A 20,137-nucleotide genomic window follows, 5' to 3' on the forward strand; every position below is an offset into this window, starting at 1 on the left:
ATAATAACAGAGACTACATAAATACAAAAGACCATTAGAAACTATTATGAACAACTACACACGAATAAATTCAAAAGATTAGAGGAAACTGAAAAGTTCCTGGATACAGACAACCTACCAACTTTAAACCAACAAGAAATGGAAAACCTCAGTCCAATAATGAGTAATGAGATTGAATTAGTAATGAAAAGTCTCCCAACAAAGAAAAGTCCAGGAACAAATGGCTTCACAGCTAAATTCTACCAAACTTTTAAAGAGCTAATACCAGTCCTTGATACACAGATGAAATACTTCAAACTATTCCAAAAAATTGAATGTAAAACTCATTTGAATGTCATTGTATGTCAAAACTCATTTGACAAGCCCAGCATGATTGTGATTAAAAAAAAAAAACAGATAAGACACAGCAAAAAAGAAAAGTACAAGCCAATATTACTAATAAACATATATATAAAATACTAGCAAATGAATTCAACAGCACATCAAAAACATCATGCACCATAATCAAGTGAGATTCACCTCAGAGATGCAAGGATGGTTCAACATACGCAAATCGATATTTGTGATACATTGCATCAACAAAATCAAGAACAAAAACTAGGTGATTATTTTAATATCATATGATGAGAAAAAGCATTTTATAAAATTCAACATCCCTTCATCATTAAAAACTTAGGGGCAGAAGAAAGTAATTCAACACAATAAAGGCCATGTATAGGCCATGTAGCTAATATTATACTAAATGGGGAAAAGCTCTCAGCTTTTAAGAATTAGAAGAAAAAAATGCCTACTCTCACCCCTGTTATTCAAGATAGCACTAGCAGTCTGGCCCAGAGAAATCAGGCAAGAAAAATAAATAAGTAAAGGAAATCCAATTTAGAAAGGAGGAAGTCAAATTGTCCATGTTTGCAGATAACATGATCTTATATAGAAAAACCCTAAAGACTGCACCAAAAAACTGTTAGCACTGACAAACAAATTCAATAAAGTTGCAGTGTACAAAATCAACATACAAAACTTAGTAGCATTTCTATACACAAACAAACCAGATGAAAAGAAAATCAAGAAAGCAATCCCATTTATAATAGCTACAAAAATAAATAAATAAATAAATAAAATATCTAGGAATGAATTTAACCAAGGAGATGAAAGATCTCTGCAAGTAAAACTATACAACACTGCAGAAAGAAATTTAAGAAGACACAAAAAATAGAAAGACATCCCATATTCATGGACTAGAATAACTAATATTGTTAAAATGCCCATACTTTCCAAAGTAATCTACAGAACAAATGTAATTACTACCAAGATATCAATTAAGTGTCATTTCATTTAATAAAAATAGAAACAAAATCCTGAAATTTACATGGAATCACAAAAGACCCCAAGCAGCCAAAGCCCATACTGAGCAAAAAACAAACAAATAAACAAAAAAAAAAACAAAAAAAATAAGCTGGGGCATCACCCTAACAGACTTCAAAATATGCCATAAAGCTGTACTAGCCAAAACAGCATGGTACTGACATAAAAACAGACACATAGAAAAATGGAACAGCATAGAGAACCCAGAAATTAGTCCACATATATACAGTCAACTGATCTTTGACAAAGATGTCAAGAACATACATTGGGGAAAGGACACCTTCTTTAATAAATGGCGCTGGGTAAACTGAATATTCAAATGCAGAAGAATGAAACTAGACCTCCTACCTCTCACCCTATACAAAAATCAACTCAAAATTCATTGAAGACCTAAATATAAGACCAGAAATTATAAAACTGCTAGAAGAAAACATAGATGAAATACTTCAGGACATTGATCTGAGAAATAATTTTAAGAATAAGGCCTCAATAGCATAGGCAACTAAAGCAAAAATAAACAAATGGGATTATATAAAACTAAAAACCTTCTGCACAGCAAAACAATAAATAGAATGAATAAACTTACAGAATGGGATAAAATATTTGTAAAATACTCATCCAACAAAAGAGTAATATCCAGATATACAAGGAATTCAAATATCTCCACAATAACAGAAAAACTAACTTAAAAATGGGTAATTGATCTGAACAGATATTTCTGAACAGAAGACATACATATGGTTAACAAATACATGAAAAAGTGCTCAACATCACTAATCATCAAGGAAATGTAAATTAAAATCACAAGGAGATATCATTCACCCCAGTTAGAATGGCTATTATCAAAAAGACACAAATAAATGTTGGCAAGGATGCAAAGAAAAGGGAACTCTTATAAACCACTGATGGGAATGTAAACTAATACAGTCTCTATGAAAAACAGTATGGAAGTTCCTTAAAAAATTAGAAATAGAAATGTCACATGATCCAGCAATCTTGCTAGTAAACATTTATTCAAAGGAAAGGAAATAAATATGTTAAAGAAATATCTGCACCGCTATGTTTATTACAGCAATATTCACAATAGCTAAGACAGGAAATCAACCCAAATGCCCAACAACAAATGAATGGATAAAGAAAATGTGGTATATATACACAATGGAATACTATTCAGCCATAAAAAATGAAATCTTGTCATTCACAGCAACATGGGTGGAACTGGAGGATATTATGTTGAGTGGAATAAGCCAAGAACAAACAGCCTAAAATCACACATTCTCATTCTATGCAGAAGTTTTAAAAAAGTTGGTCTCATAGAAGTAAAAGGCAGAACACAGGCTTCTATAGACTACAAAGGGTAGGGGAAAGAGGGGAATAGAGGAAATTTGTTAAAGGGCACAAAATTATAGCTAGGTAGGATGAACAAGTTCTATTGTTTTATAGCACTGTAGGATGACTATAGTTCACAATAATATATTACATATTTTCAAAGAGCTAGAAGAGGATATTGAATGTTCCCAACACGAGGAAATGTTTGAAGTGAAGGATATGCCAATTACCATGATCTGATTACTACAAATTGTATGTACCAAAATATTACTAGTTACCCCATAAATATGTGCAATTATTATGTGTCAAATAAGATTAATATAAATAAGTAAATAAAGCAGAAGCAGAGGAAGAACAGAGATGAGAGTCCTCATCTAGTTCAACTTTCTGATTCCATAATTTCTGAGATCAACATGCATTCCTTCCCTTGAGCTCTGTAGAATGTTTCACAATCACAATAGTTTTAATCGATTTCAAATTTTGTTTTTGAAAAGTTGCTATATTGTAGTTAAAAAAATGAAAAAAATAAGAAATACTTTAAATAATAATGACTAAGAATTTTCTCCAAATTAATTTCAGACACTAAATCACATATCCAGGAAACTCAGAGAACACCAAGCAGAATAAATGCCAAAAATAACCTACACCTAGATGTATTATTTTCAAATTACAGAAAATCAAATGTAAAGAAATACTTCAGAAAAAAGCCAGAAGGGAAAAACACCTTACCTACCAAGAAGCAAAGAAAAGAATTACACCCAACTTCTCCTCAGAGACCATGCAAGCAAGAAGACAGCAAAGTAAAATATTTGCGGTGTTGAGGGAAAAAAACTACCAACCTAGAATTTCATGTCCTGCAAAAACTATCCTCCAAAACTGAAGGAGAAACAAAGATGTTCTCAGACAAACAAAAATTGGGGGAATTTGTTGTCAGTAGGCCTGCCTTCCAAGAAATGTTGCGAGAAATTTTTTTAGAGGGAAATAAAATAATATCAGTCAAAAACTCAGATCTATATCAAGAAGAACACTGGAAAACGAACAAGTGAAGGTAAAATTGAAACTTGCATTTTTCTTATTCTTAATTAATCTAACAGATAACCCTTTGTCCAAAATAATGATAGTAATGATGTATTTGATTATGTATGCGTTATGTATAAGAAGAATGAATAAAATAATGATACAAGGAACAGGAAGGAAGGAACAAGGATTATTTTGTTATTGCAAGGTATTCACACTACCCATGAAACAGTATATAGTATTATTTGAAAGTTAACTTGGATTCATTATAAATGTATGTTGCAAGCTCAAGTGATGGCTAAAAAAGTAAAAATAGAAATATAACTAATATGCTAAGAAGGATAGAAAATGGCATCATATAAAATGCTCAGGTAAAATCATAAGAGGCAGGAAAAGAGTAGAAGACAAAAATAGGAACAAAGAACAGAGGCACTAAAAGAAAACAGTAACAACTGTGGTAGATATTAATCTAACAGTATCAGTAATCACTTTGAACAGCAATGGTCTAAATGCACCAATTAAAAGACAGAGATTGTCAGAGTAGATCAAAAAGCAAGACCAATTATATGTTGTCTACAAAAAACCTTGAAATCTAAAGATATATATATATATGTGTGTAGTTTAAAAGAAAAGGGATGAATAAAGATAAGTCATGCTAATACTAATCAAAAGGAAATGGAAGTAGCTATATTAATTTTAAACAGCAATGACTTCAGAGCAAGAAAAGTTATTACATAATGATGTGTTATCATTACATAATAATATGTGAGTCAATTCTCCAAAAAGAAATAATAATTCTTAACATATATGCACCTAGCAAAAAAGCATCAAAATACATGAGGCAAAAACTGATAGAACAGCAAGGAGAAATAAGTGAATCTGCTATAATAGTTGGAGACTTCAATACCCCTCTATTAGAAATAGATCCAGCAGGCAGAAATTCAGTAACGACATAGCTGAATTAAACAATACCATCAATTAACTAGGTATAACTGACATCTATAGATGACTTTTTCTAACAAGAGCAGCAGACACATTCTTCTCCAGCTCATATGAAACTTGTACCAAAATAGACCACATTCTGAGCCATAAAACACATCTTAACAAATATAAAAAAAATAGAAATTACATAATGCCTGCTTTTAGACCATGATGGAATTAAACTGGAAATGAAAAACCAAAAGGTAGTGGAAAGTTCCAAAATATTTGGAGATTATACCACATACTTCTAAATAATGCATAGGTGAAAAAAGAAACCTAAAGAGAAATTTTAAAATATTTTTAAATAAATGAAAATGAAAACACAATTTATCAAAATTTGTGGATGCAGCAGGAGTAGTTCTTAGAGGGAAATTTATAGCATTGAATGCATGTATTAGAAAATTAGAAACGTCTAAAATCAATCACCCAGACTCCAACTTTATGTAACTAGAAAATAGAAGAGGAAATTAAATCCAAATTAAGCAGAAGAAAAGAAAATATAAATTAGAACAGAAGACAATAAAATTGAAAATGAGAAAATCAATAAAACCAAACCTGGTTCTTTGAAAAGATCAATAAAATTGATAAGTCACTGGCCAGACCAAGAAAAAAAGAGAAAGGATACAAGTTGCTAATATCTGATATGAAAGAGGGGACATAACCACAGATGCCATTTACATTAAAATGATAATAACAGAATACTATGAAGAATTCTATGCCCACAAATTTGATAACACAGATGAAATAAACCAATTCTTTAAAAGACACAATCTGCCAAAACAATTTGGCAGTTTAAACAGGACTATATCTAATAATTAAATTAAAGGAGAAATAGGCAAATTGAACAGGACTATATCAATTAAATAAATTGAATCAATAATTAATAACCTTTCAGGACAGATAGCATGAGGCCTAGATGGGTTCACTGATAAATTCTGTTAAATATTTAAGGAAGAAATTATACCAGTTCTCTTTAATCTCTTTCAGAAACACAAGCAGAGGGAATGCTTCCTAACTCATTCTATAAGGTTAGCATTATCCTAATAACCAAACCAGATAAAAACGTTACAGAAAAAGAAAACCACAGACCAATATCTCTCATAAACATACATTTTTAAATCCTCAGTAAAATATTAGTAAATCAAATTCAAGAATGTATTAAAAGAATTATATTCCATGAACAAGTGGGGTTTATTCCAGATATGCAAGCCTGGCTCAAAATTCAAAAATTAATTAATATCTTCCATCACATCAATGACATCAATGAGCTAAATAAAAAAAAAATGATCATTTCCATAGATACAGAAAAAGCATATGACAAAATTTAACACTCATTTATGATTTTTTAAAAACTCCCAGTAAACTGGGATAAAGAAAAACTTTCTCAATTTAAAAAATATCTACAAAAAACTCTACAGCTAGCATCATAATTAATGGTGAGAAAGCAAAGCATCAGAAACAAAGCAAGATGACTCTTTTCACCACTGCTTTTCAACTGGAATTTCTAACTAATGCAATAAGACAAGAAAAAATAAATAAAAGGGATCGAGATCTGTAATGAAGAAATAAAACTGTCTTTGTTCATACATGACATAATTATCTATGTAAAGCATCTGAAAGAATTGACCAAAAAAACTCCTAGAACTAATAAGAAATTGTAGCAAGGTTGCAAAATACAAGGTTAACATACAAAAGTCAATTACTTTCCAATAAGTCACCAGTGAACAAGTGGAATTTGAAGTTAAAAACACAATACCATTTATATTAACATCCCCAAAAATGAAATACTTAGGTATAAGTCTAACAAAATATGTGCAACATCTATATGAGGAAAACTATAAAACTCTGATGGAAAAGAATCAAAGAAAATCTAAGTAAATGGAGAGAGACCTCATGTTCACAGATAGGGTGAATGAATATTATCAAAATCCCAGTTTTTCCCAACTTGATCTACGGATTCAACACAATCCCAATCAAAATCTCAGCAAGTTATTTTATGGATATAAACAAACTGATTTTTAAGTTTATCTAGAGAGGCAAAAGACTCAGAATAGTCAACACATTATTGAAGAAGAACAAAGTTTGAGGCCTGACACTATTCGACTTCAAGATTTACTATAAAGCTACAATAATCAAGACAGTATGTTATTAGCAAAAGAAGAGCTAAATAAGTAAATGAAACCAAATAGCCCAGAAATAGGCTCACATAAATATTGTATTTGGAAATAAGCAAAGGCAATACATTGGAGTCTTTTGAGCAAATGGTGTTGGAATGACTGGACATCTACATGCAAAAATAAATTCAATCTAGATACAGACCTCACACCTTTCACAAAAATAAACTCAAAATGGATCAGTGACCTAAATATAAAAATGTAGAACTAAAAACACTCCTAGAAGGTAACATAAGAGAAAGTCCAAATGATCTTTGGTTTGGCAGTGACATTTTAGCTACCACAGTAAAGGCACAATCCATAAAATAAAGAATCGATAAGCTGGACTTCAGTAAAATTAAAAATTTCTACTCTGTGAAAAATTTCTAAGAGCAGTGGCTCACACCTGTAATCACAGAACTTTGGGAGGCTGAGGCGGGCAGATCACGAGGTCAGGAGATCGAGACCATCTTGGCTAACACGGTGAAACCCCGTCTCTACTAAAAATACAAAAATTAGCAGGGCGTGGTGGCCGGTGCCTGTAGTCCCAGCTACTCTACTCCGGAGGCTGAGGCAGAAGAATGGCGTGAACCCGAGAGGCGGAGCTTCCAAGATCGCGCCACTGCACTCCAGCCTGGGCGACAAAGTGAGACTCCGTCTCAAAAAAAAAAAAAAAAAAGACAGAATGAAAAGACAAGCCACATACTAGAAAAAAAATACAGTCATCCCTTGTTACCTCTGGGGGATTCCATCACCCCATGGATACCAAAATCCACAGACGCTCATATCCCTTGTATAAAATGGCTTAGTATTTGCATATAACCACCTGTATTTTTAAAATCATGTCTAGATTACTTATAATACCTAATACAATGCCTGTATATCACTACATCCTGTGGATTCAACGTAGTAAGGCAAATTCAAGTTTTGCTTTTTGGAACTTTGTGGAATTTTTTCCAAATATTTCCAATCCATGGTTGGTTGGATCCACAGATTTGAAACCCATGGATACAGAAGGCCAATTGTATTTTCAAAAGACATATCCGATAAAAGACTGTTATCCAAAACACACAAAGAACTCTTAAAACTCAGCAATATGCAAGCAAACAACCAGATTAAAAAACAGGTCAAAAATCTTAACAGGCACTTTACCAAAGAAGATATATATGGAAAATGTATATATTTATGGAAAATAAGCATATGAAAAGATGCTCTACATCATATGTCATCAAAGAAAGGCAAATTAAAACAACAATGAGAACCACTACACACCAAAGGCGAGGAGTGGAGCAACAGGAACTTAATTGGTAGCAGGAATGCAAAGTGGTACATCTACTTTGAAAGACAGTTTGGCAGTTTCTTACAACTAAGCAATCTCCTACCATGCAATCCAACAATCATGCTTTTTGGTATTTACCCTAAGAGTTAAAAACTTACGTCCATACAAAAACCCATGCATGGGTGTTAATTGCAGCTTTTTTCCTAATCGCCAAAACTTGGAAGCAGCCAAGATGTCTTTTACCAGGCAAATAAATAAACTGTGGTATAGTCAAACAATGGAATATTATTCAGTACTAAAAAAAAAAAGAGCCATTAAGACATGGAAAGTCATGGGGGAACACTTAAATGCATATTATTGAGTGAAAAAAGCCAGTCTGAAAATGCTGCATACTGTAACATTCCAATTATATGACACTCTGGAAAAGACAAAACTATGGGGACAGTATACCAGGATTGCCTGGGGTTAGCGGGCAGGGAAGGATGAATAGGTAGCATAGAGATGATTTTTAGGTCAGTGAAATTACTCTGTAAAATATTATCATGGTGGAGACATGTCATTACGCATTTGCCTGAAAACATTCATATTCAACCCTAAGAGTGAGCTCTAATGCAAACTTTGGACTTTGATAATGTGATGATGATGTTTCAATGTAGGTTCATTAACTGAAACAAATGTACCACTCTAGTCGGGTATGTTGATAATGGGGAGGTTTTGCACATGTGGGGGCAGAGGTTATACGGGAAATTTCTGTAATTTCCACTCAATTGTGCTATGATCCTAAAACTTCTCTAAAAAAATAAAGACTATTAACTTTTCTTTTCTGTTTCAATGTTAATTAAAATGGCAAACAAAAATTTTGGAGACAATAAGGTTGAGAGAGGATATAGAAAATAAATCATTAACACCTATTAAGATCTGCTTATTAAGAAGTGCTCTGGGATAATACTCTAGGTTTCAAAAGTTGAATAACAAATTTTTTGACTAGGCCATTGGTTTTGTATAGTGATCCCATTCTTAAAATAGGTACTAAATAAGCATAGAAATAATTTCAGAATGAAAAATTTATTAACACTCTTAAATATAATATCATTTAGATAATACAGATAATGCATGAGACAATTCAAGATCCAAAAATGTAAAACCTATATGGACATCAAGCACTCCCCTACTAGAATTATTGTTAAAAGATGGACATTACCTAAAGCATGATTCTCCTTGCTAGTTTGCAGCATTAATGAGTTGTTTGGTTGAGCAGCACCCTCCGCTTCTGAATTTTGAAAAAGACATAGGGGGTAGAGAGAGAAATATGCATTAATAGATCTGACTCCTAGTTAAAATCATATTTTTTCACATTCTTCAGACTATTTTTGTATTGCAGTTGCCAATGAATATCTAAATTATGACAGCCAAGCAAAAGTCTTGGCAAAATTTGTCCCAGTATAAACTTTTGACTTTCTCTTCCTGACTCTGGCATAGTCCTGCTTTAAGCCCAGAGTGCCCATCACCCCCCTCTTGCTTTGTATTCAAGTCTTCTTCCAGGCTTATACGCTTTTAGTCTATCTCTGAGTGTGGAAGAAATTATTTTACTATCTTTTACAGGCTTTTCAAGCACCAATGAGGAGGTAAAAAAAGTTCAGTGGGGACTATTGATTGGAGGCTGGTATGGAATAAAAGAATTTTCCTAAGCACTGTTGAAATCACATCATAGAATCTATGATGGGAAAACGGTTCCTAACCTTTTTGGCACCAGGGGCACATTTCGAGGATGATAATTTTTCCACCACGGACAAGGGGAAGGGAGCACGATGGTTCTCGGATGAAACTGTTACACCTCAGATCATCAGGCATTAGTTCAATTCTCATAAGGAATGCACAACCTAGATTCCTGGCATGCACAGTTCACAATAGGGTTCATGCTCCTGTGAGAATCTAATGCCTCCAACTGATCTGACAAGAGGTGGAGCTCAGGCCACAATTCTCACTCACCTGCCGCTCACTCCCTGCTGTGCGGCCCAGTCCCTAACAGGCCAAGGACTGGTACCAGTCTGCAGCCCCAGGGTTGGGGACCCATGATATAGACAATGGCCTATTAAGTTCACATTTCTGCAAGGCAAGCTCTTAGTGAGAATTGGTAGTACACATCTTTTAAGCAGCCATTATTGGCCAAGTACTCTGCTAGGCACAGAGATATCATAATAAACAATATCCCTTTTTTTCCAAGAGCTTAAGATCCAGGAGAGGCAGCAGCTAGGGAAACAATTATAATGCAAAGTTTTCAGTGCAATGATCGAAGTTGCCTGTGATGTATAGAAGTTTAAAAGAAGAGATGTTTAAATTCCAGGAAAACAGGAGTAAGAGATTAGGCATGCTTTCCTATAATAAGTAATTTTTTAGCTGGATCTAAGTACATGAGTAGTTTTCCAGGAAGACAGAAGGGAAAATGCAAACAAAAATAATGGCATTTAAAGGAGGTACAAAGCCAAATAAAAATTTACAAGAGTTATAAATAGTTTAGAATTGCCATGAAGTGAGAAAACCTGGATGTGTAATTGGAGTTGAAGCTGGATATCGGCAGGCTCTAACTGTGCAAGGCACAAAGCTCCTAGAATGTGTTCACAAGGAAAAGATACACTCGTAGCTTATCTATAGTGAGTGTATCTGACTAGCAAAGAGACATCTTTTAGAGTAAAATTTAATGCTCAGTGTTTTTCTGGAAAAAGTTTGAATCTAGTGCCGCTTTCAGCTGCCATTTTCTTTAGCAAACTGTTCTTTTAAGATAATTTATGGAATGAGTATAACAGGAATAGATTTTGGGTAATTTGCCTATGTTCTTTATTTCCATGTCTCTATAACTAACAGATATTATTATTTTCATTTTACAGATAAAGAAATGTAGATTAAGTGATTAAGCAATTTGACCAAGACTACCTGGCTAGTAAGCTGCTTCAGTTACCCAATTATGAATCTTAGTGCAAGTAAGTCCTACTGCTATGAGTAGAAATCAAGGGTTAGAGCCTAAGAAACATGCTAGGATAGATACACAACCCAAATTAACTCAAACTGAAGTGAGTTTAAGCCATGTTATTGCAAGAGCACTGAGAGACAAACTTTTAAAAAAGCAGATCGCATGGCAAGTCCATAAAATCAGGATTACAAAGGCATCTGGACACAGACACTATGAATTCTAGATCTGAACGGGAATAGCTAAGTTAGGGAAGAGACAATTGTCAGAATTCATGGGCTTAGAATAGTGGCCTGCACAGCTCCCTGGCACATGGCTAGATGAAGCTGGATTAAAAATAAAGGTCAACCCAAACCTATAGCAAACTGGACTAAACATATGGACAGAAATTTTATGGAAAAAGAAGTAAAAATATCTCTTAGTCATATGAAAATATATTCCACATCAGTCATGGTAAGAGGAATCCAAATTAAAAGTATTTGGAAATACCATTTCTCATCTATAACTGGCAAAATCCAAAAGTTTGACAACATACACTGTTGGGTGAGGTTGTGGAGAGATAGGTATGTCTGCATGTTGGTATTTCAATTTTATAGTGAGGAAGAAAGAAGATAATAGATGTAAAATAAGTAAGTTTCATACAAAAATTAGCCAGGTGTGGTGGCAGGCGCCTGTAATCCCAGCTACTTGGGAGGCTGACACAGAGAATTGCTTGAACCCGGGAGGCGGAGGTTGCAGTGAGCTGAGATCATGCCACTGCACTCCAGCCTGGGCGACAGAGTGAGACTCTGTCAAGGAAAAAAAAAAAAAAAAAAAGGAAAAAAAAAAACCCTCAGTCCTAAATTTTAATGAAAAGTATCAATATCAACTTAAGATGTATTTTTATCTTTCAAAATACATATTTCTTATCTGCTGCTAAGTTGTGGGGTAATTCATTACATAGTTATAAACAACTAATATAGTTATCAACCACATTGACCTAATTTATATTTTTAGAACCCTAACCCAGCACCTGCAGAATACATTCTTTGCAAGTGCACATCATATATTCGCTGAGTTTGACCACATTCTGTGCCACAAGTCTCAAAAACATTAAAAAAAACTGAAGTCATATAAAAGATGTCCTCCAACCAAAACAGAATTGAATTAGAAATCAATTACAATGAGATTTTTAAGAAAATACCAAATATTTAGAAATCAAACACACTTCTAAGCAACCCTTTGCTCAAAGAAGAAATTCATGAAGAAATTAAAGTTTTCACTGGATGATAATGAAAATACAACATGCCAAAATTTGAAATAAGCAGCTAACACAGTGGTTTTAGGAAAAGTAATACCTTTAAGTGCTAATTTTAAAGGAAGAAATGTGTAAAATTCACCCATAGAAGCAAGAAACAAAAGAGAGAAAACACAATAATAAATATAAGAGCAGAAATCAATAAAATAGGAAACAGGCAATGCAAAAAGTTTAGGAAATCAAAAGCTGGTTCTTTAAAAAGATCATCAACATTTATAAACTAACAACTAGACTGATAAAGAAAAAAATAGAAAGAACAGAAATCTCTAATATCAGGAAGGAAAGAAGGGTCATTCATATAGATTTACATTCCTGAAAGGAAAAATGAGGGAACATTATTAACAATATTATGCTAATCAAATTCAGTAACAGTTGAAATGGACAAATTCATTGAAGACAAAGTTTTTGAAACCTACTTAAGAATAAAAAAACTGAAAAGTCTTACATCTTTAAAAAACTGAATTTGTTGATAAAAGCCTATCAAATTGGCTACACTGACAAATTTAAGCAAACATGTAAGAAAGAAGTAATATTAATTTTACACACAAACCCTTCTAGAAAATCAAGGAGAGAACAATTTCTAACTCATTTTATGAAGGTAGAATTAACCATATATCAAAACTATACAAACACATTACAAATTAAAAAACACATTATGAAATTGTTTCACAAAATATTAACAAATCAAATCTTGCACTATGTAAGAAGTAAAATATTAGGCATAGAATTGTCAAAGATGCACTTTAACAGTTTGAGGAAGTTTTCTTCTCCTCCTGGAACTAAATGAACTTAGTAAAGTAATAATATAAAATACTAATAATATTTTTAAACAATTACATTTTTCTATACTAGCACAAACAATTGGAAAAATGAAATTTTTTAAAATGTTTACAATAATGCAAAAAAAAGCCTAGGAAAAAAAGGTAATAAAAGTTGTGTAAGACCTGTATACTGAAAACTATAAAATATTGCTGAGGTAAATTAGATAAACCCTATATAATGGAAAGTCCCAATATTATTAAGATGTCAATTCTCCTCAAGAACAGTCTCAATCAAAACGTAGTAGTCTTTTCTGTGTAAATTGAGAAGATAATTATAAAATTTATATATGAATGCAAACCTAGAATAGCCAAGCTGTTTGTTTAAAAAGAATACCAAAAAAAAAAAAATAGAGGGAAAAATCTACTTAAGTTTAAGCTACACTCTGAAGCTACAGTAATCAAAACAATCTGGTCTTGGCTAAAAGATAATCACATATGTCAAGGGAATATAATACTTAATCCAGAAATAGACACACACATATATACTTTATTGATTTGTATCTCCTTGGTTAAATTTATCTGTTAGTATTTTATTTTCTGTAGGTATTAAAAATAGGATTTTCTTTATTTCTTTCTCAGATAGTTCACTGTTAGTGTATAGAAAAGCTACTAATTTTTAATGTTGATTTTGTATCCTGCAACTTTATCAAATTCATTTTTTAGTTCTAAGAATTTTTCGTGGAGTCTTTGTGTTTCCCATATATAAGACCATGTTGTCTGCAAACAGGAGCAATTTGACTTCTTTATTTTCTATCTGGATCCCTTTATTTCTTTCTCTTGCCTAATTCCTCCAGCTAGAACTTCCAGAATTATGAGGAAATATTTTAACAACTTTATGCTTCCAGTACCATGTTGAATACAAGTGCCAAGAGTGTGCATCCTTGCCTTGTTTCTGATCTTAGAGGAAAGGCTTTCCACCTTCCCCCATAAAGTGTGAAGCTAGCTGTGAGTTTTTCATGTATAATCATTATCGTACTGAGGTACTTTCCTTCTATACCTAATTTATTGAGAATTTTTATCATGAAAGGATGTTGAATTTTTAAAGGCTTTTTTGCATCTGTGGAAATGATCATCTGGTTTCTGTTCTTCATTCTGTTCATGTGATGTCTCATGTTTATTGATTTGTGTATGTTGATCCTTACATCCCTGGGATGGAAGTCCACTTGATCATGATGAATGGTCTTTTTAATCTGCTATTTATTTTGGCTTGCTAGCATCTTGTTAAAGATTTTTTGCATTTATGTTTACCAGGGATATTGGCCTGTAGTTTTCTTTTTATCTAGTGTCCTTGTCTTATTTGGGTGTGAGGGTAATTCTGGCCTCGTAAAATGACTTTAGAAGTATTCCTTCCTCTTCAGTTTTTGGAAGAATGAAAATAATTGGTATTCTTCTTTACATGCTTGGTAGAATTCAGCAGTGAAGCCAACAGCTCCTGGACTTCTCTGATGAATGACTCTTTATTACTGATTTAATCTCTTTACTCATTACTGGGCTGTTCAATTTTTTTATTTCTTCATAATTAAATCTTGGTAGGTTGTCTATGTCCAGGAATTTATCCATTTCTCCCAGCTTATCCAATTTGTTGGCATATAATTGTGTTTATAACAGTCTCTTGTGATCCTTTGTGTTTCTACGGTATAAGTTGTAATGTCTCCTTTTTCATTCTCATTTTATGGATGTGAGTCTTTCTCTTTTTTTCTTAATTTATCAGCTATAGGTTTGTTGATTTTATTTATCTTTTTAAAAAGCAACTCATTTCATTAGTTTTTTTTCCATGGTTTTTCTAGTCCCTATTTTATTTATTTATGTTCTGATATTTATCCTTTGCCTCCTTCTACTAATTTTGGGCTCAGTTTAACGTACGATTCAACTTTGGTTGTTTATTTGAGATTTTTCTTCTTTCTTAATGTAGGCACTTATTGCTATAAATCTTCCTCTTATAGCTGTTTTTGCTGTATCCCATTATATATATATCTTAGTATGTTGTATTTCCATTTTCATTTGTCTCAAGAAATGTTCTTAATTTCTCTTTTAATTTTATTGGCCAATTGGTTGTTCAGGAGTATGTTGTTTAATTTCCATGTATTTGTGAAGTTCCTTCTGTTATTGATTTCAGGCTTTATATCATTATGGTTGGAGGGGATACTTGATATGATACCAATTTTCTTAAATTTGTTAAAAACTTGCTTTGTCCCTGTCATATTGTAAAATATACATTTGGGTTTTGACCCTGTTTCCTGACACACAACTCCTAAAATCCTTGAAGTCTCCAAAGTGATGTCTTTTGCGTATGCTCATTAGTTGACTGGTGGTTAGTAACTTCAGGATGGTGGCTGGTCACTGGGAAGACCAAGGCATGACTATAGGGTTGACTTTCAGCCCCACCCTTCAACCTCTGGGGAGGGTAAAGGTGCTGAAGCTTATGTCGATCACCAATGGCCAATGGCTAATAAATAATGCTTATCTAATGAAGCCTCCATAAAAACCCAAAGGACTGCATTCAGAGAGTTTCCAGATAGCTAAACATATGGAGGTTACTAGAAGGTGGTGTACCCGGAAAGAGCATGGAAATTCTGCACCCCTTCCCACATGCCTTGCCCTACGCACTTTTTCATCTATATCCTTTGTACTATCTTTCATAATAAGCTAGTAAACATAAGTATTTCGCTGAGTTCTGTGAGTTGTTCTAGAAAATTAATCGAACCAAAGGAGGGGGTCACGGGAACCGAGACTTATAGCCAGTCAGTCAGAAGCACAGGCAAAATAACCTGAGGCTTGGGATCTAATGTTTCCTTCAAGTACATAGCATCAGAATTGAATTGAATCAGGATACAACCAGCTGGTGTCCACTGAAGAATTCATTGTTTGGTGTGTAGAAAGAAACAGATAAACAAACTTTTGGTCACAGAACTCATCAGTGTTAATTGTTATGGTGTGAGAGCAAAGGAAAAACAATTTGAGTTGTTTTTCCACTCACAAAGTGGTCTAACATATGATCTATCCTAGAGAATGTTTCATGTGTAGTTGAGAAAAATGTGAATTCTGTAGCTGAAGGATGGAATGTTCTGTGTATGTCTGGTAGGCCCGTTTGGTCTACAATGTAGTTTAAAGGTGATGTCTCACTGAATTTTTCGCCTGGATGGTCTGTCCATTGCTAAAAGTGGGGTACTGAAGTCCCCTAATGTTATTGTCTTGCAGTCTATCTGCCTTCAGATCTATTAATACTTGATTTTTATATTTAGGTGCTTCAATGTTGGGTACATATATATTTACAATTGTTATATGCTCTTACTAAATTGACCTCTTTATCATTATATAAAGACCTTTTTTGTCTCTCTTCACAGTTTTTTTTTTTTCTTTTTTTTTGAGATGGAGTTTCGCTCTGTCACCCAGGCTGGAGTGCAGCGGCATGATCTTGGCTCACTGCAACCTCCGCCTCCCAGGTTCAAGCGACTCTCCTGCCTCAGCCTCCTGAGTAACTGGGATTACAGGTGCCCACCACTACTTATGAGTCAGGTCTGGTGGTGAGAAATTCCCTCATCCTCTGTTATCTGAGAAAGTCTCTCTCTCCTTCATTTCTTAAGGACAGTTTTGCTAGTTAAAGTATTCATGACTGGTGGGGTTTTTCTTTTTTTTTTTTTCAGTACTTTAAATATATGATCCTACTCTTTTCCGGCCCATAAGGTTTCGGCTGAGAAGTCCACTTCTAGGCACATTTGAGCTCCTTTTTATGTTATGTTATTGCTTCTTTTCTTTTGCTGCCTTCAGGATCCAATCTCTGCCTCTGATTTTTGACAGTTTGATTATAATATGTCTTGGGGTAGTCTTACTTGGATTGAATCTGATTGTAGAGTTTTGATTTTCCTTTTCCTGAATATTTTTATCTTTCTTCAGGTTTGGAAAGTTTTTTGCTATTACTTCCTTAAGTAAGTCTTCTATCCCTTTATCTTTCTCTTCTCCCTCTCGAACACCAATGACTCAAACATTTTGCTCTTTTGATGCTGTCTCACAAATCCTGTGAGCCTTCTTCATTTCTTTTCATTCTTTTTTTCTCCTATGACTATATATTTTCAAATAACTTGTTTCAAGTTCACAGATTCTTCCTTTTGCCGATAATTCTACTGTTGATACTCTACATTATATTTTTCATTTTTTCATTGTATTTTTCAGTGCTAGGATTTCTGGGTTTTTTTTTTGGAAATTATTTCAATCTCTCTATTAGATTTCCTTTTCTGGCCACTTAACATTTTCCTAATTTCATTGAATTGTTCCTCTGTGTTTTCTTGAATTTTGCTGAGCTTCCTTAAAAAGTTATTTTGAGCTCTCTGTCAGGCTATTCATACATCTCCATGTCTTTGTGGTTGGTCACTATCACTTTATTTTGTCTCTCAGGTGATGTCATGTTTCCCTGATGGTTCTTGATCCTTGTGGCCATGCTCAATGTCTTTGCATTTGAAGAAGTAGGCACTTCATAGATTTACTCTGTGTGGGAATGCTTTCCAACAGTAAGCTTTTCCAGAGATCCTGGGAAGACCTACTGGCATGATCCCTGTGCCCCGGATCACTGTGGCCATTGGAGCACTAGGAGCATCCTAAGCCTAGTACTACTATGGCCAGACTGGAATCCCTTGGCCACGAGACTGGTTTAGTTTTGGAATGCACCCAATGCCATGTAGCCACTGAGGCATGCCGACCTCTGAGGTTTGTTCAGAGACCAAGGACACTGTAGTCAGCTGGCAGTGATGCACAGTGCTGATTGAGTTTGCCTCACGTGGGTTATAGTTTCCCACCTGGTGCTGGGGTGAGTCTGGTGTCCACAGGCACCAGCCTGCGATCAGGGGTCATTGGAATCTTCCAGTGCTGGATTTTACTCTGGTGGGCCCAGTGTTGGGGTCCAAGACAAAGTTCTATGTTTATTTCCCCTCTTTCCCCCAAGTAGACTATTTCTCATCACACTGTGCTGTCTAGAATTGGGTAAGAGGTGACACAAGTAATTTAAAACTGACCTCCTCTTCAATATATCTTTTCTTATTAATATACTTATAACTAGGCACTGTGTTCTCTCACTTGCTTTCTTTAGCTCTTGTTAAGGTATTTTCATGTGCAAATAGTTGTTCAAATTGATGTTTATATGGGGGAATGATTGCTAAAGAGTCCTATTCCACCTTTGTGCTCCACCCTCCAACCAATCTATTGATTTAAAATAAAAGTGTTAAGCCAATTTTATAAAGAACTGCAAGTTATTCAACAACACATGATGGAATAACTGGTTATACATATGCAAAAAAATGAACTTCAACCCTTTACACATACACAAAAAAATTACCTATAACTGGATTATCGGCTTAAATGTAAAAGCTGAAACTGTAATACTCTTGGAAGAAAATATATAAGAGCATCTCTGACTTTGACATAGGCAAAGATTTATTGGGACATAAATAGAACAAACCATGAAAGAAAATTTGATAAATTGGACATTAACAAAATTTAAACATTTTGCTTTTAGAAAGATATCATTAAGATAATAAAAGACACACCACACAGTAAAAGAAAATATTTGCAATATACATATCTAACAAAAGACTGCTATGTAGAATATGTAAAGAACTGTTACAATTCAATAACCTTAAAAATCAATTAAAATCTGGGCAAATGATTTGAACAAACCCCTCATGAAAAATAAAAAGATATTAAAATGGTCAATAGATTCATGCAAAGATGTTCAATATTAGTAACCATAACATAAATGCAGATATAAAACATAGTGAGATAATGATTACACACCTATAAGTATGGCTAAAATTAAAAAGACCAATAATAAGTCCTGGCAAGAATGTGGAGAAATTAAAACTCTCATACATTACTAGTGGAAATGTAAAATAATGTAAACTACACTGGTAAATTTCTGGCAGATTTTTTTTCAAAATTCAAACATGTGTCCACCGTATTACCTGTTGATTCCAACTGTATTTATCTAAGAGAAATGAAAACATGTCCACAGAAGACTTATGCATGAATGTTCATAGTGGCCTTATTTGCAAATATGTATTCAAAATTGCCAAAAAAACTGGAAACAACTCAAAGGTCAATTAACAGTTAAATCAATCAATTATCCATACAAAGGAATACTACTCAATAGCAAAAAGGAAAACACAACATTGACAAATCTCAAAATCATTCTACTAATTGAGAGTACAAGATGGGCACAAAATAATACCTACTACATACTACAAAAAATACTGGTACTAATATAAAATGCTAAGTAATCTCTGGTGACAAAGAACAGATTAGTGATTGCCTGTAAATGAGGGTGAAGGAAGGGATGGACTGAAGATACATGAGAAATATTTTGGAAAATGATGAAAATGTTTTGTATCTTGTTTGTGGTGATGATTCACAGGTATATACAACTGCAAAATTTATTAAATTACATGTTTTAAATTGATGCAATTAATTGTACATAAATTATTCTTCCATAAAGCTGAAAGGAGATAATTAAAAACAGCATCGGAAACATTAGGTTTTAACACACATAACATTAGAATACGCATCCACACAAATAAACACAAAACAAAATATAAACAAAGATCTTTCACACTGAAAATAATGTTTTTTAAAAAATATTTCTATCTAAGTCAAAATCATCAGTAGAAAGAAGAATGTTTTCATGATTTTACTACTAGCGAAACCTCTTACTCACTTTGAGCACCAGAAGTTTCCTTTCCCAAATCATCATCATCATATGCCTGAGCAAGCATATACACCCACACATAAAAACAGGCATGATGCTGCAAACCCGTACTTCATGGAGGTTTCCTCCAGTGAGAAAAAAAAAAGGCTCTCAGAAACAGCACATGATTTTCTTGTCATGTTAAGCAGTTTTTATTTAATGTAAAATGCTGTGCTCTGCATGCTCTACTCTCTAAAAAAAAC

At 33.6% G+C, this 20,137-nt stretch overlaps 1 protein-coding gene across 1 annotated transcript in view; it reads right to left on the reverse strand.

Moving 5' to 3' along the window:
- The window catches only part of LOC129034067 (cell surface glycoprotein CD200 receptor 1), a 59,596-nt gene that overhangs the window by 17,270 nt on the left and 22,189 nt on the right, over nucleotides 1–20,137 (reverse strand). Inside the window, exon 2 of the mRNA XM_054483516.2 lies at nucleotides 9,323–9,391. Within this exon, the coding sequence (XP_054339491.1) occupies nucleotides 9,323–9,391 (69 nt within the window). The remainder of the gene's footprint in view (nucleotides 1–9,322; nucleotides 9,392–20,137) is intronic.

This window comes from Pongo pygmaeus, chromosome 2, assembly GCF_028885625.2.
Source record: "Pongo pygmaeus isolate AG05252 chromosome 2, NHGRI_mPonPyg2-v2.0_pri, whole genome shotgun sequence".
Taxonomy (NCBI): Eukaryota; Metazoa; Chordata; class Mammalia; order Primates; family Hominidae; genus Pongo; species Pongo pygmaeus.